The sequence below is a fragment of the Pseudomyrmex gracilis genome, unplaced genomic scaffold (assembly GCF_002006095.1).
Source record: "Pseudomyrmex gracilis isolate BER0280 unplaced genomic scaffold, ASM200609v1 scaffold_35, whole genome shotgun sequence".
Classification (NCBI taxonomy): domain Eukaryota; kingdom Metazoa; phylum Arthropoda; class Insecta; order Hymenoptera; family Formicidae; genus Pseudomyrmex; species Pseudomyrmex gracilis.
This window is the reverse complement of record NW_018020619.1, coordinates 222,443-238,038: the sequence shown is the minus strand read 5'-3', so window position 1 is coordinate 238,038 and position 15,596 is coordinate 222,443. Positions and strand designations below refer to the sequence as shown.

The 15,596-nt window shown below is 38.9% G+C and overlaps 1 protein-coding gene across 7 annotated transcripts in view; it reads right to left on the bottom strand.

The window, feature by feature from the left end:
• LOC109852765 (acetylcholine receptor subunit alpha-like) overlaps positions 1-15,596 on the bottom strand; it is a 147,103-nt gene that overhangs the window by 29,137 nt on the left and 102,370 nt on the right. For 6 of the 7 annotated variants that reach the window (XM_020424230.1, XM_020424231.1, XM_020424232.1 and 3 more), the window contains 2 exons: positions 4,774-4,889; positions 3,181-3,349 (listed from right to left, as the gene is read on the bottom strand). In XM_020424230.1, the coding sequence (XP_020279819.1) occupies positions 3,181-3,349; positions 4,774-4,889 (285 nt within the window). The remainder of the gene's footprint in view (positions 1-3,180; positions 3,350-4,773; positions 4,890-15,596) is intronic. The other variant, XM_020424234.1, reaches the window with a different exon arrangement.

Genomic DNA, 15,596 nt, shown 5'->3' with positions numbered 1-15,596 from the left:
TGCAACTAAGTTTATTTTTCTTCTCTCTCTCTCTCTCTCTCTCTCTCTCTCTCTCTCTCTCTCTCTTTCTCTCGCAAATGTTTTATGAAACTCGTTTGCTTCCGCAATATGCAGAATGTTTAGAAATGTTCGCGCTTATTATGTTTTTCACTAACGCGCAAATCTTGTGATGCTTAGCTAAGTGCACACACATCAGGCATATTTCGCCGGGCATGTTTCGATGTTACGTGACAAGAAGAACAAATTAATGTATTATTACGGACACATGTGTGACGCTTGCGAACCCGCAAGAAGATGCTCGAAACCGTAAAGCTGGCTTACAACGTCGAGCTCAGACTGTGGCATTTTCGGAACGTGTGTACGTACAACGTAATAAGGGTTGTCTTCAATATTTTAAGAGGTCTCCTCCCAGGGATGACTTGCCGTGTACACGATTCATTAAAAGGAACATGTTTACAAATGTTACTATAATGTCTAATATAACAAACATCGTGCGAGATAAATAATTTCTACCAACGGTTTATTTGTTGTTAAATTAAACAACAAATTTTTATTTATTTTTTCAACTCCTTTCAAACCCTTTTTTTAACTTTGTTGGTCCGTTCGGGTTCATTTGACTCGAAATAATTTTTACTTCACTGTTACATTTTTTTGTGATAAGCGAACATTCTGGCTGATGGATGTATTTTATATTTATATTATTTGTTAATTAAATCTTTAAATTTTCAAGAATAAAGATTTATAACAGTTTAGTTTGGTTTTATGTACATATCTATAAATATGTATAAAATAACATCAAGTCGGGTCATATTGATCCGAGCAGTACAACCGTGTAGTAAATTCAAACAGAAAAGTAGGATTAAAACTCACACAGCTCTTGGTTAAATTCTTTAACTTCGAATTTTATTTCGATGGCTGTAACTATGACGCGTCAACCGACTAGTCAAAAATGTCGTTTCGTGAACGTGACTTCTGACATAGTTTCTGCGCAGAGGTTTCTTACATTTTTCCATCAAGAACCATGACGGAAGATCCGTATTTCAGAAAGCGAATAACGATAGCAGCTCTCGACTCGACAGCCATCCAAACAGGAGAGACGCTTCCGCGAAAAGTCATTCGCAAATTCCTCGTGCCACTTTCCCGTTGGACGCTCGCATTCATGCCACGTTTTCGTGCGAGGCATCCCCAAGGATGTTGTTTAAAATTGCACGCTTGATAGTTTAGGGGAGCGAGAATATACAACGTATACAACGCGAATTAAATTCACGACATCTTATCTTTTGTAATGTGGAACGCGAGAGTAATTCAACTCGTAACAGGTAGTGTGAAATGTACATCTAAATGTATTGCGGTCAATTTATTTAATCCTGTAAACGGTTTTTTTAAAGTACGTATCTTGTAAACCCTGAATATTTATGTTGTATGCGATTTTTTATTGGTTAAATGTTGCAAAAACTCTAAAAATGTAAAAATTCATGGGGCTTTGTTCGATTCCTATATTAAGGAAATGACATCAGTTCCGACATATTTTTTAGAGTTTTTAGAAATTTTTTCACTAAATAGTTAACAATATGTTTTCATTTTCAAGAATCGCTCGGACATTAATGTTCGGAGTTTACAGAATTAGGATTAATATAATTTTTGTTGTGACTTTTTTTATTGTCTCTTTTAATTGTGAAAAAATTATTTGTGAAAAACAAATAGATTAATTTTTTAATCTCAGGCAAGAAGCGTTGAAGAGATTACCGACAGGCTGTGCGCATTGCATCAACGTGCACAAACGTTCCTATTAGCCTTCTTCCGCGTTTTCTGCTTTCAGAAGACCCCCGCAATCGACTGCTTCTCGTTTCTTCATAATGACGAATGCTAATTGCACACGCGGTCGATAGTTCTTCAACTGCGCGCAAGCACGACTAATAGCCGCGCGACGGCTGTTTCCGAGAGAAAGAGAGAGAACGAGAGAGGAAAAGAGGAGGAGGAGGAGGAAAATGGCTCGAGTGTGCGAGAGCTCGTATAATCGACCCGGCGAGAGAGAAACAAAGAAACCGAACGGACGAGAAGGAAAAACATTTTACATTGTCAGTTTTACCGGTAACGAGTAAGTAACCTTTGTGGCCGAGTCACGACGACGTGACGGGGAAAAAAGCACGTGGCGAACACACAACGGAGCTTTTACGCCGCTCCACGTCGATAACTTCGCGCGAAGACGGGCGGCGCCTCGGATAAAGACGTCAGCTTGAACTGTCGTTCCGACGGGATGAAACTCCGATCAAAAAATGCCATCCATCAAAAAGAAAATGCGTGAAAGATGTCGAATAAATTCGCAGCAATATCTACGAAGTAGATCGACATCTGAAAATATTTTAGACAAAAAACATCGTTGAAAAAAAAAAGAAAGGATGGACTGAAACAATGTTTGCAATTAGCAAAATCCATGCCTCTGAGTGTAAAATTTATTTTCGTGGTCTCTTCTCGTTGTGCAAATTGCGCATTGACGGCGCGCGGAAAAGGGATTTTTCTTAGGCGAGGAGGAAATCGCGATGGTGCAAAGTCGACCGAGAGAGAGAGAGAGGGGAATGCAAGAGCGGAAATGAAAAATCACCCGGCGCTGTCGAGCCAAAAGTAACTACCTACGAGCATTTGCCTACAGATAAGAGAAAATAACGAGACCGACAGACACGCGGAAGAGAACTAATTCGCCGCATATTTCACGCACGTCCGCCCCGTGGTCGCTTCCAAGAATAAAGAAATTAATCGTGGCTCTCTCTCTCTCTCTCTCTCTCTTTCTTTTATTCTTTTTCTCTCAGGTGCATTTATCTGGAAGCGCTGCATTTCTCGAAATAATGCCGGAAACTACGAAATACCGCGACCAATTCGCGAAATCTTCGTGAAATTTTTACGATTTAACTCTCGACAAAAATATTACGAGAAAGCCGAAACTCTTCTTTGCGAAAAGTTTAAAATAATATAAAAGAAAAAGCAGTTTGCAATATTTTTTCATTAAGAGTTCTTTTTAACAAACAAGGAGGAAAACTGCGAGATTAAAAAGTATATCTTTCGCGCTACAAGACGTAAGTAGATTTAGGTGGGAATTATGGCGGAGCCGAGTAAAATTGCGAGAATGAAAATAATAATATATACAAATATTTGCTAGTCGGGAATGTATACATGTGCTCTTACCTTTTCGCCGCTGTCGCTGGGCAGATAAAACGTGAGAACGGTGAGAAATGAAATCCCCATGCAGGGAATGATGATGTTCACCGTGTAGAAGAGAGTCTTCCTCCTCATTGTGATGTTGAACGTGATGTCCAAATACGGTTCATCGCAGCAGGTATAAAATTTCTCGTTTCTGTAAGCAAACGCGGATATATATTAAAGCAAGTAGTTAATTATCGTCAATTTTTTTCGACGAACAAAAAGAGGAATCGGGATGGATTTTACGATGAAATAAAAAAAAGAGAAAAAATTACCAATAAAGAAATTTCACTATTCCGGGTGGGCAGCGAGAGAGAGAGAGAGAGAGAGAGAGAGTGTTTGTACCCAACAATAAGTACGGTTTAAGTGAGTAGGGTCGGTCACGGGCGAGAGTTATGAGGAAAGTTTCGCGAGGTCGTATAACTCTGAGAAGATCCCTCTAAGTTGGTAATTCCTCTCCTCTCTTTTTTTCCTTCTCACGTCGATGGCTTCGAAGCGAGAGATTGGCGGCGTCTTGCCTCTCGTGAATAAATTCGAGTTATTTTTAATCCTCATGATTTCTAATATTCTCGTTGACTTAAAGAAATTGTTGTTATCTCAGCGATTGCACTAATCGCAAAAACTGCAATAACGAATGTGACAATCAAAGATACGTAGCGAGATTGCACTTTTGTGGTTATTTTACTAATTAGAAGTTTTTCACTAGAAGATTCCAACAAACAGAAATGTTTACATTGATTAAGCAATCGATAGTTTTACGATCTCGATATTTAGATACGACGGGAGTGATATTGAAGATAAGATATTGATGCCGAAAGTGTTGAAAGCGTAAAGATACCAATATTTCGAAATATCACAACGAACATCTCTAGTGGCAAGCGCCTGTGAAAACATCCACTCCGCTACCACCACAGAAGCTTCCGATAGCTGAAGCTGGTTCTCCGCATCGCGGCACGCTGCTGAATATCGAGAATCGAATCATGCCCGCAAGCAGCGACGTGCTTATGCCAGGGGAGCATACTGAATACGAAAGAGAACATTTCATAAGAAGGCGTGAGAGGAGAGGAAGAGAGAGAGAGAGAACGCTTTTTCTTCATACGCTCTCTTCGAGATTTCTTTGCTGCGTTCGAGAATCTTGCGGATTAGATCCGAGATAGATTTTTCACAAAATTCCAAACAAAATAAATTAACTTCACAAAGATCCTCCGTAGCGCATTCCTCGATACAGCAAAAATGCGAAGTATCTATTTGATGCTCTCGCTTGGGTGCGTGGTGCAAAAATTCTTGAAAATGGTTTTCGGAAGAGTTTAAACCGCGTTAGTGTCACTTTTGTACCGACGTTTTGTGATATATTGATATCAGGTTGCTCTCGAAACTCTGATAAAGTAAACTGTGACGAAAGTAAAGTAAACGTTCACGAAACGTCGGTATAAAAATAACCAGAGAACCATCTTTATAGAAATGCGAATAGTGTTTGCCCTTGCGAAAAAAAAAAAAAAATACACACAGCTCGGTGTTCTTGAACAAAATTTTAAAACAAATATAAAGTTCTCTCATAAAACCGTAGCACATTCTTACCGAACCGCAGGCACTCCTAGAATATCCCATTCCACTGACATGTAGAATTCGGACAGATCGACTCCCACCTCGACCACGTTGCTACCGGATTTCTCGTCCATATGTCTTAGGTCGACCTATGTGACAGAAAAAGCGACTGGCATTAAGCTCGCGTGTGCGGAAAGCTCGCCGTCGTTTTGTATAACGTTTGAACGCCATGCCCACGTAATTCATCTCTGAATTGCGAGCGCGCAGAGAGAAGAGTCGTCAGCAAAGAGCATACGAGATTTTTTGTGTTTTGTATAGAAAAAGTCTCTAGAAGAGATTTTTGACAATTGATTGATTTTAATTCGCTTCTTCAACTTCTTCCGCGCGCTCGCGATTAACTGCTTAATCACGAACAATAATATATATATAATATATATATATATATAATTCTGAAATAAACTTTCAGTGCATGTCTTGAGATGCACTTGGTGTTCGCAGAAGCGCAGAGGGAGCACAAGAGATCTAAAAAACTGTCAAGGAAAAAACGGAGCGTCGACTGTGGTGGTCCGCAACAACAGGACACTCTAGAGCAGCAACTAGAACACAGCGAAATATATATCGCCTTTATATATATAAATATATATATACATATATATGTGTCAATATATATATATCTATATATATGTATATATATATGTCTATGTATGTGCACCACGTTGCAGAGTAAAAAAGAACACGCAGTCAAAGAAAGAAATCAAGAAATCAAACTATAGCGTAATACACTCTCTCGATTCGGGTTTCCCGCTCGCTTGAGGCTAAACAGCAGCTATTTGCGCCTATAAACACACTAACGAGGTGTTTCCGTTGTTTTCTCTTGGAAACGCACCTTTTTTGTCGGCGTAAACGTTTCTCCGAATTGTCGATGGCGACCTGTAGAACCGTGTTCCGAGGTAACCCCTGTTACGTATGTACGTAACGGGGGCTACCTCGGAAGTAGGTCGATGAAATTCCTATTCTGACCCAGAAGAGAGAGATTGCTCTCTCGTCTCTCTACCTTTGACACGATTCTCTTCTCGAAATTAAGCAACATTTCATATTCGCTCCTTTTGTATTATCATTTTCGTGTAGTTCATGACTGTGTGTCTCTGAATTATACGCGAAACTTGTTTTGCACAAAATTCTCACACTTCTAGATTAGAAATGATGACATACTATTTGTCGTCATATTTCACGGAAAATTTTCAACAATTGGACTTTTTGGCTCCGTGAAACCAGCCGTCGCTGCAAGTTCCGCGGCTGAACTTGCGGAAATGTGTGTGCTAATGTGTCCAATGCAGAAGTAGTTTGCCCGGTCCGGAATAATTTCTCTCGGTGCGCTTGTAGTTCCTATATTGTCTTCTGCGCGAAACGCATCCGAGCGACATGCAGCAAGATTAAAGCCGGCGGCGGCGGCGGCTTTAATGTTACGTAAGTGTCCAACCATTGGCCCGAACGATGGCTCGATGCAGGTGGTATTACCGTGAAATACCGTCGGACAGACGCGTCTCCGGTGATTCGAGTAATGGGGGTGTGCACTTGCGGGCGATACTTTGTCACTGCGCTGCGGGACAAGATTAAAGCCGGCAAATAATTTCGATGCAGCGGCCGACAAAGACGAACGGTCGAGACGCGGTTTCGAAAGAAAGTTCTCAGAATTGGCGCGAAATTTTCACTCGGCTTTCTTTTTGCCGATGACAAATCCAACGAAGCCGCGCGTTAACGTTCGCGAATCGCTCGCGCGATCGTTTTTCGCTCGCGCGTAATAATGTTGTTGGAACAAAATTTTTTAAGGTGCCATTTATCTTGAAAAATAAAATTTTACAAGTCGTAAAAATGTAATAAAAACCAGGAGCAAGACCTATAAATTTTCATCCTCTCCCCGTTCTTTATTGATTTATGAAATTGCGCGAGCTACAAAAGCTCGGAGTAATGTAATTTACCACGACCCACTTCCCCAACTTGAATCTAATAATTGTCTCCGCGTCCGAGAAGAAGTTCGGATTCTGAGATTAAATTCTATCGTTGTAGAATTAGCGAGAACAACAAAATATTGTACACGTCTTCGTAAGTTTCGCGTGGTTGTCAGTTTCGGCTGTCGCGCGTAGTTTGAACAAAAATCGGCAACGTGCATCTCGACGATATAATTTTATTTCGTTGAATAGAGAACCGAAGTTCGGAGGGAGAAAGAGACTTAACTCAATTATAAAAAATTACCACTGGGAATTTTTTAAATGCGTTATAACGCGAGTGTTATGGGAATAATGTTTCAATTACAGCTTGACGCGCGCGAAATCAAAGCGCGCCGCGGATAGAATTAATTAAAGGCGGCGTGTTCCGGAAGGATACCGCACCATCCGATCTCCGGCAAACTTCGCTAAAGATTCTTTGAGATGTAGACAAGGCCACCGCATTAATCTCGTGAGAGAACTTTAGGCAAAGGTGGAATATAAAGATATATACGTTGTCAGTCGGTGCGATCTCTTTTTTCTCTAAAAATAATATTGTCTCGCACATCTCGTAATTGTTACGCACGTCAACTCAATTGTTTCGCATTCATCTCGCCAATTTACTTGTGTATTTCACGAAGAAAATTATACAAATACAAAGCTGCCGTTTTGTTTGTGCAACGTATTGCTTTGTTATTTGTTACAAGGAAAAATATAAATAATAATTAAAATGTACTCATTAGAAATTCACACAATTAACATTTCCTAGACAGGCTTCAAAAACAACCTACTACTTGTTAGACAGACTGCGTCTGTGAAATCCGTGACTTTGAAATCGAATATCTCCGCGAAAAATCAATATTTTTTCAATTTTATATTTTTTAGAATTAAAAGTTTAAACAATTCTGCGTTGATAAAAAAATTAAAAAAATCTTTATGTTTCGAAGATATAAGCGTTTAAACAAAGCCTGACAATTTTTTTCAAAAATAAAATGCTTTTTGAATAGGTCTGGGAGACCCATGTCAGTTTACAAAGAGTTAAGAAAGTTATACTGAAGCCATATACTGGATGGTGACGTATTGATTTTTACTGAAAACTACTATTAGACGTTTCGACCTTAGTTTGAAGCTTCTTCAGTGAAAGTCTAGGTATAAAAACAAAGAATAGGGAAATTACATTACGCAAATTTGATAAAATACATCAACATTCAGTATATTGCTCGTATAGCTTTTTTAATTTTAACAATTAATAAAGAATCATCTCGGGCTCTTGAAGTATCAAACTAATAAATATATGTAAGTCGGGTCATTAAGAGCCGATCGCACGATGTGCGGAAAAATGTGCGTATATATATGTATGTATACATTTATATATATGCATTCACGTACATATATATACGCACACATTTTTCCGCACAACATCCTGCGATCGGCTCTTAATGACCGGATTTACATATATTTATTAGTTTTTTAATTTTGTTTGGCTTCTTAACGAGTATTTTCTAATTATTAATTACGCCGGCTAAAATTATGGAGCGTCCTAAGTTTTTCAATTTTATATCAAAATATTTTTAAACTGCAATTTAATTAGTAAAATATTTTTAACTCAGAATTATTCTCAAATTCGCTTGCTGTAATTTTCCATATTCTTTTTTCTACAGACTTTCAATGAAAATATAATACAATACAACATATACCGTATTGCTTGTATAACCTTCTTAAATGTTTGAAAAATATGAAATTCGGGAAATGATCAATTAAGTTGTTAGGATTGATGCGAGCCCAATATGCCGAACGTACGTGCAAATATGTAAACATTTTTTTAAACGTGTGAATTGATACACGAGATTTTCGAGTTAGATTCAATTCGAAAACTCATATAAGACACTCGCTGTGCATTTTGTTTGTGTAAAATATACATTTACTTCTCTGTGAAATTTAAAAATTCTATTGCGAAAAAGAAACATCTTGGTCAGAACTCGAGACCGGATTTCTCGCAATCTCCGCGCAGAATTCTAAAAAATACGTATAACATTTGCAAATATGTTCGGCATATTGGGTTAAATTGATCCTGATATTTAGTTCAAAAATATAAAAATTCAAATGCTTGTGAACGTTAATAAATGTATTTTGTTTGTAAACGCGTTTTGTGTGTATGTGTGTGTGTAGGCCGAAAAGAACAGACAGTAGTTGCAAAAAACGCGGGACTTATTCGTATACGCTCGAAGCAATAATAAAAGTTGCTGGAAGAGCTGCTTTAGAGAGCTGCGAACTCAGAAACCGATCTGATACGATCGATTCAGAGCGATATAATGTCAGTAAAAGCAAAAGAGATGGATTTGAACGTTTTCACGGATTCTCTTTGTGTTGCTTACGTCACTGTGATGTCGAATATTTCAAGTTTCTGTGCTCGCGCTACTTGGCAACGTACTTCGCGGCATCTATAAAAAAAAAAAAAAAAAGCTAAAGTACTTATCATTTTCGCCGAGAAACGTAAAGAGAAACTAGTGATGCGAACGTTAGAGAGAAGTAGAAGTGGAGAGAAATAACGGCGCACCATTAGTCGCTTCTTTATTGTCTTTGACGGAGTAAGGAACAACGATGTCTTTCGTCGTCGTCGTCGTCGTCGTCGTCGCAAATTCTCGCGGAGAAAAATCACAGCTGAGAGATCCGCGCGGCGAACTGGTTCAGTTGTTATATATGTGACGGACATTGTTTTTTCCGTGATAACACCGCGAATATTATATTTTATGTTTTTTTTCTGCTCGTTACCATCGCGGTTGTCTATTACATTTTTACAACAATCGATTTTAACACGGAAACAAAAAACATGTATTTTCGACTCGATAACTGGCCAAGTTCTTCAAGAAAAAGCTTCGCGCGATTTTGAATTTATCACCGCGCGCATATCGATCTTTCTCGCGCCGTGGCACGAGAAGCGAGAACAGGAGGGCTGATCGAAAGATTAGTAGTGATCTTTTGATGCGATAGGGAGTAAGCTTGATGTGATGGAGAGAGGGATGAAAAGGGAGGCTCGATGGGGCAGTTTAGATAACCGACCTTTACGGCGTCTAGACACGGCGAGAGATACGCGGAGGGTTTGACGGGGCAGAAAACCGGTGCACTGCTCGCGACGACGACGACGAGCGACGCACGAAGCACTTGAATTGCACTTCGTCGTACAGCCAAGCGAGCGCACGGCCTCATTTAGCATTTTGATATACTCGCCGGACCTTCTCCACGTGTATTGTAATGCATTTCACTCGCGATCATTTTCTCGATATACGTACGTAGTAAATGTAAAACAAAAAAGAAAATAAAATAAAATAAAATAAAACAAAGAGATAAAGCTTGCATCTCCATAAAAATGTAATATCGTCACAATTTTAAAAATTCTCTTTTATAGAATTTTATTTTACATATCTCAATAATGTAAATAAAAATATTGCAAGGTTAACAGAAGAGAATGTCGTTTCTCTCTTTCCATTATTCCTCAAATGATGTGAAAAGAAATGTGAGTAAACATTCGAACGTCGCGTTCTTGCGAGATATATTTTTCGATAAAAGCACGTTCTCCTTACGTGACAACGTTATGAAAGACTCGCGTTTTCTTTTTCGCATATTTATCATTTTCTTGTTTCCGTTTTTTGCAAGAGCATGACATTTCGTTCTGAAACAAAAGGAATGCAGCAATTTTGACGCGTCCGCATCATGCCGATTAATTGCGACCTTTTTTCGTCGATCTGTAGCTTTTTTGTCGCATGCACTTGACAAGTGCGACGAAGAAGTTGGTGACGGATAGAGAGACGAGGAAGAACGGATAGACGAATCGATTTCGCAGGACAGTGATTTTTTGTCATTAGCTATCGCGGGCTATATGGTACGTATGATGAATTGCGGCTAAATGATGGATGTGCGATGGCAATTGTCGTCGTTTTTTTTTTTTTTTTTCGCGAGCCCGTTGTTGGTCTCCCATCAAAGTTTCCCCGTTCTTTCTTACGTACTTCATCGAGGGAGACACTCGGACACGGCGGAGATCTTTAATTATCTCCGAAAGTTTGCCGCACAATGAGTAATTGAGGGAGAGAGAATTGCGAGAAAACGAGCCGCCTGTGTGTAAGATGAATAATCGTGAGATTTCGCAAAGTGAAACTCGAGATTTTGCGAAATTCTCGAGTTTTCATTTCACCGGGAGAAAAGTGGCTTATCTTCCGAAACGAGCGCGTACTTCATTCTAAACAGATTTCCATTTCGAAGTACTTTCACCCTTTGTCTACGTTATCCTACTCGCGTGAGAAAACTACTTTAATTTCATTAATACAAATTCTTCCTAAATATCAAAATTAAAAAATTTTTTTTTTAAGAAAAATGGAATATAAATATATGTATATTTTTTACAAATGTAGATTCTCTCCTTTTTTTTGCGTCAAGTATTTTTTGTGTCCGACTTTCTCTGCACACACACTCTCTGTATTCCCGCCTCAATTCTCGCGAAAGAGTTACTTTTAGGCGCGTATCGCAGCGATAAAAAGGACGCTCCGTACGACGCGAAAGTTGACGGGATTCTGAAAAATCCAACAGCTGCTCACGAACAGTCACTCGGGAGTCTCTCTTGAGTGGACGACGCACGGGGCCGTGTAAAGTGGTTTGCATGATATTAGCCGGCGCATAAATTCCGCGTGTTTGCAACCGAATGAAATCGTAGTTTGCATAATACCAGCCGGCAAACGCCCCCGTTTCTACGAGCTTTTATATAACCGCGTTTTGCGCTTTCGTTCGGCTGCACGGCAGCCGTGCCAAAATGCGAATATCTTATATCAGCTCTGATTTAATCCGGGCGTGAACTTAGGAAAATGAATCGCGCCGTTTTTGAAAGAACACGTATGAAATGCGAAATGTTAAATTGAAATAACGTAAATCGAAACGATACAAATTTTGTCCGCAAAGCTCTGTTTGCTTACATTTTGTGCGACTTTTAAATAAAATTTTATTGATTCGATATAGCCGACTGTTTAAATATTGAAAAAAAAATCCATTACGGTAAACAAATGTTGGAAAAATAGAAAAATTGAACAAAAAGCGGCGAGAAAAATTATGCCACGCAACGGAACGGCTTTTGGATAAGCCGTTAGAACAAGAACTAGTTTGCATTTTTAAAACAGATTTCACCGCGTGTACTCGACCGCGACGTACTGTGAGACTGACAAGCACGAAAATGGGAGAACGTAATGAGGTATAAGAAAAACAAAAAATGAGCCGAGTGCGAAAAGACGAGAAAAGGTGACACAGCGCTATGGTGTTGCCACGTTTATTTTGTTTTTAACGAGAAAAAGGCAGAAAAAAACTCTGTCTCTCTTTTAGTGTACGTAAAGCTAAAAAAAAAAAAAAAAAAAAAAAAAAAAACAGCTTTACATACGTTTCGTGCTGTAATACAAAAAAACACTAACAAAAACTAATTATTTGAACATTTAATTTCGATTTAATTTTGCTGCCGCAAACTTGAATAAATCAAACTTACAATCTCTCCAATAATTGACACTTATTAATTTTTCTACGTAAGAAACATGTGACAACCAACCCTGGATATGAGAGAAGTTGGCAAATTTGCACGATTGTGCTTAGCACTAGATAACTTTTTTTGCATAAAGATATGTAAAATTAATATTTTTTTTTTAAAGCTAAAAGATGTGAATAAATATAAAATCTATCCAATATTACACACAATTTGGCGTATACTTTGTTGGTTTTAATGATTTATTTTGGATATCACTTTGTGTCTCAGTCTTTTTTTTTGAAATAACAAACTAAACACTTCCTATGCAAATTTTTGAATTAAATTTAATTCGAATTTCTATGTGTATTAATCTACACGTTTAAGAAAAGTTAACAAATATGTTTATAATTGCATGAACATTCGGCTCGTATCAACTCCAATAGTTAGTTATAGTAGAATTAATTTAGAATTTTTGTAACAAGATTATTTGATTAGTGTCTTTTAATTGGCTCTGTGGAAAAAAATTTAACCACGGGCCTTTAAAGTGTCAATTGTTGAGTATTTTATCATGTAAAAATTGAATTACGTACACAATTTCTTCAAATTGCCTTTTTCCGCTTTGTGCACATTATTATTCAAACACGTGTGACCTACGAATTATGCAATTGTGAGCATTTTTGCTAGTGTATCATCGCGCAGGAAGTAAGTGGCCTACCGGAAATAGCACGGGAAAAGCTAGCGGATCGAAATAAATCGGGCTAATGAATTCCACGATGAAATAGCATCGCTCGATCGGCGTGGCAATTATCGAGCGACCTACATTTTACATCGCGGAAAACCCTCGCGGATGCTAAATGCTCGTCATCGGTCTTCGGCGAGGGTAGAAGATAACGTCTCGATCAGTAACAGGCGCCACGTTTTTCCGATAAAAGCAGCGTCACCACGCATCGATTGCACGCCAACAGATACGTACACTCCGAGACAAAAAGTCAAAAGTTTGACAGTGATGCCGAAAAAATATCAGAATATTTTTCGAATTTAATTCCGTCAATCAGAAACGTGTTTTGAGATGTGTGTGTGTGTGTTTCTCTCATTGTTAATTATTACAATTACATAAATAATTAATTTATTTATTTATTGCGAGTAAGCAGTGACATTTTTAAATTCGCGGTTTTGATTTTTCCAATGGGAAAAGTTGTGCCGGCTTTGCATCTGTTTACTTAGAAAAACGAAACGGAAACGTTTTCGAATTTTCTCTCCATCTAGAAAATGATCACGGAATATTTCCGAAAACTGTCTACATGTACGATCGGAATATTTTTCGGCGAGTGTAACAGCGCGGAATATTTGACCCCACATATTTTCCATCGCAAGAATCCGACTGTGAAATCTTCTGTCTCGTATTTTACGAAGAATTTCTCTCTGTCCCGCAAGTAACGACCTCTACTTTACACATGCTTTTACGCATACAAAATCCATGCACAAATCGTCTAAGTAATCTTGCGGGTTACTTGCGGGTCACCTTGTAAAATATCGGACAAGACTTCGGCAGTCTAGTCGTTGCAATGCAAATTGACCGAATGGATTAGCCCACAGTGGCTTCGGATTGGATTAACTTCGGGGAAACTGATTGCGCAGACGCTTGATTGCAAATAACGTTATTATTCGTTATCTCCGCGGGTCGATTCGCGAAGTTATGTCAGTGGTGAGCGACGTGCTTATCGTGATTGGATCCGACGTTGAATTTTCATGTCGTTCACGTGGTCGCAATAATTGCCAGAGACAATTTCTCAATCGCTATCGCGCCTCGCAGACACGGTTCGGTTCGTCAATCACGAATTCATTAATGTAACGAAATAATACGACGTTGTAAATTCACCATTTTCGAGGCTCGTTCGTAGCTTTCAAGAAAATCTCGTTTTTACTATATCCTCAATCAGCACATTGTACATATATATAAATTCTTTATTATCGGCAGGTCGAAAGAACAAAGAGAACTGGAATTCGAACGGGAATTGTTTGTATTCAGTTTGCCGACGCGTGGCAAAAATCCGCGAGTGCAATTTTCGCGAGTTAATAGATTGTAAAACTAATATTTTATCGAAATATTAGGAAAAGCATTCTCCGGCAATTACAGATTCATTAACTGTTGTAAATTAATCAAGAATAATTAAGCGCATTTAACGTTTATTTGGTTTTATTTTAGTGTAAAGCGAAAAATTTTGATTTGCCGATCATTTGAACTCTATAAAATTTCACGTCGAGATGCAAAAACAAGAAGACAAAGTATTTAATATATTCTTCGTGAGAAAAAAATACAAGTTGTTCTTTGAATAAGTATTTATGTAAAGAGATATAGAAAAGAATATCGATTTGACGTAATCAATTCAACGTGATTCCTCTCGAGATAATCTCATCTGAAAGACAGTTCTCGAGATAACGGTGCGCGAAGTGTGTATCATCGAGTGCACGTATATCGGCGAAGAAATCGACTTTTATCGGCAAACGGAACTGCGCTCCGTACTGTGGCTTCGAAGGATGCGCGTTTCTATAATTTGCCTAATTGTGCCGAGGTTGTGGGTCGGCGATCTACGGAGCGCTGGGAATCAGATTAAATCTCTGTGAACACACCTGCATTGTGCGGATGACGTTTCGCTCGCTCCCGAGATTGCGGACGAAATTCAAGAGCGAAGTTAGAACCTTTCTCTCTCTCTCTTCTTGTTATGCATGTATGCATAATCCTCGCCGTTTGCCACGGCAATTTCGGTCGCGGGCAATATCGATCATTTTTTCGTTCTTCTTTTCAGAGACCCCGACGAGCATCCATTATTCTCGAGCATCGGTGCCGTTTAAACGCGTTCGTCTTCCGGATAATCTCTTACTTCCTCCGTCTCTTTCCGCACGCGGTAATGACACGGAAATCGCGCTCCGTGAAGGAGAAAACACAAACAAACGTAGTCGGCCCGAGAGAGAGAGAGAGAGAGAGAGAGAGAGAGAGAGAGAGAGAGAGNGAGAGAGAGAGAGAGAGAGAGAGAGAGAGAGAGAGAGAGAGAGAGCGAGAGAAAGAGAATTGAATAGACGTACGAAAAACTCATTTTCCGGAGGATATTTTTGATGAAGTTGTTTCTTCCATAAAGGAAGTTCAGTAATAGATTTCTGTTTCTCCGGGGGAGAGGAAGCAAAGGACTTAATTTACGACGAGGGAACGAACTCTTCATTTCAAAAAAAAAAAGATTGAATTACTTCAGAAGCAACGATATAAAAAAAAAAGAAAAGAAAAACTTTTTTTCGCAGATATCCTGGCGCAGAACTCCCTAACGAGCTGGATGATTTTCTTAGTTCGTAACTTTTTTCAACAACCAAACGCAAAGACCTGG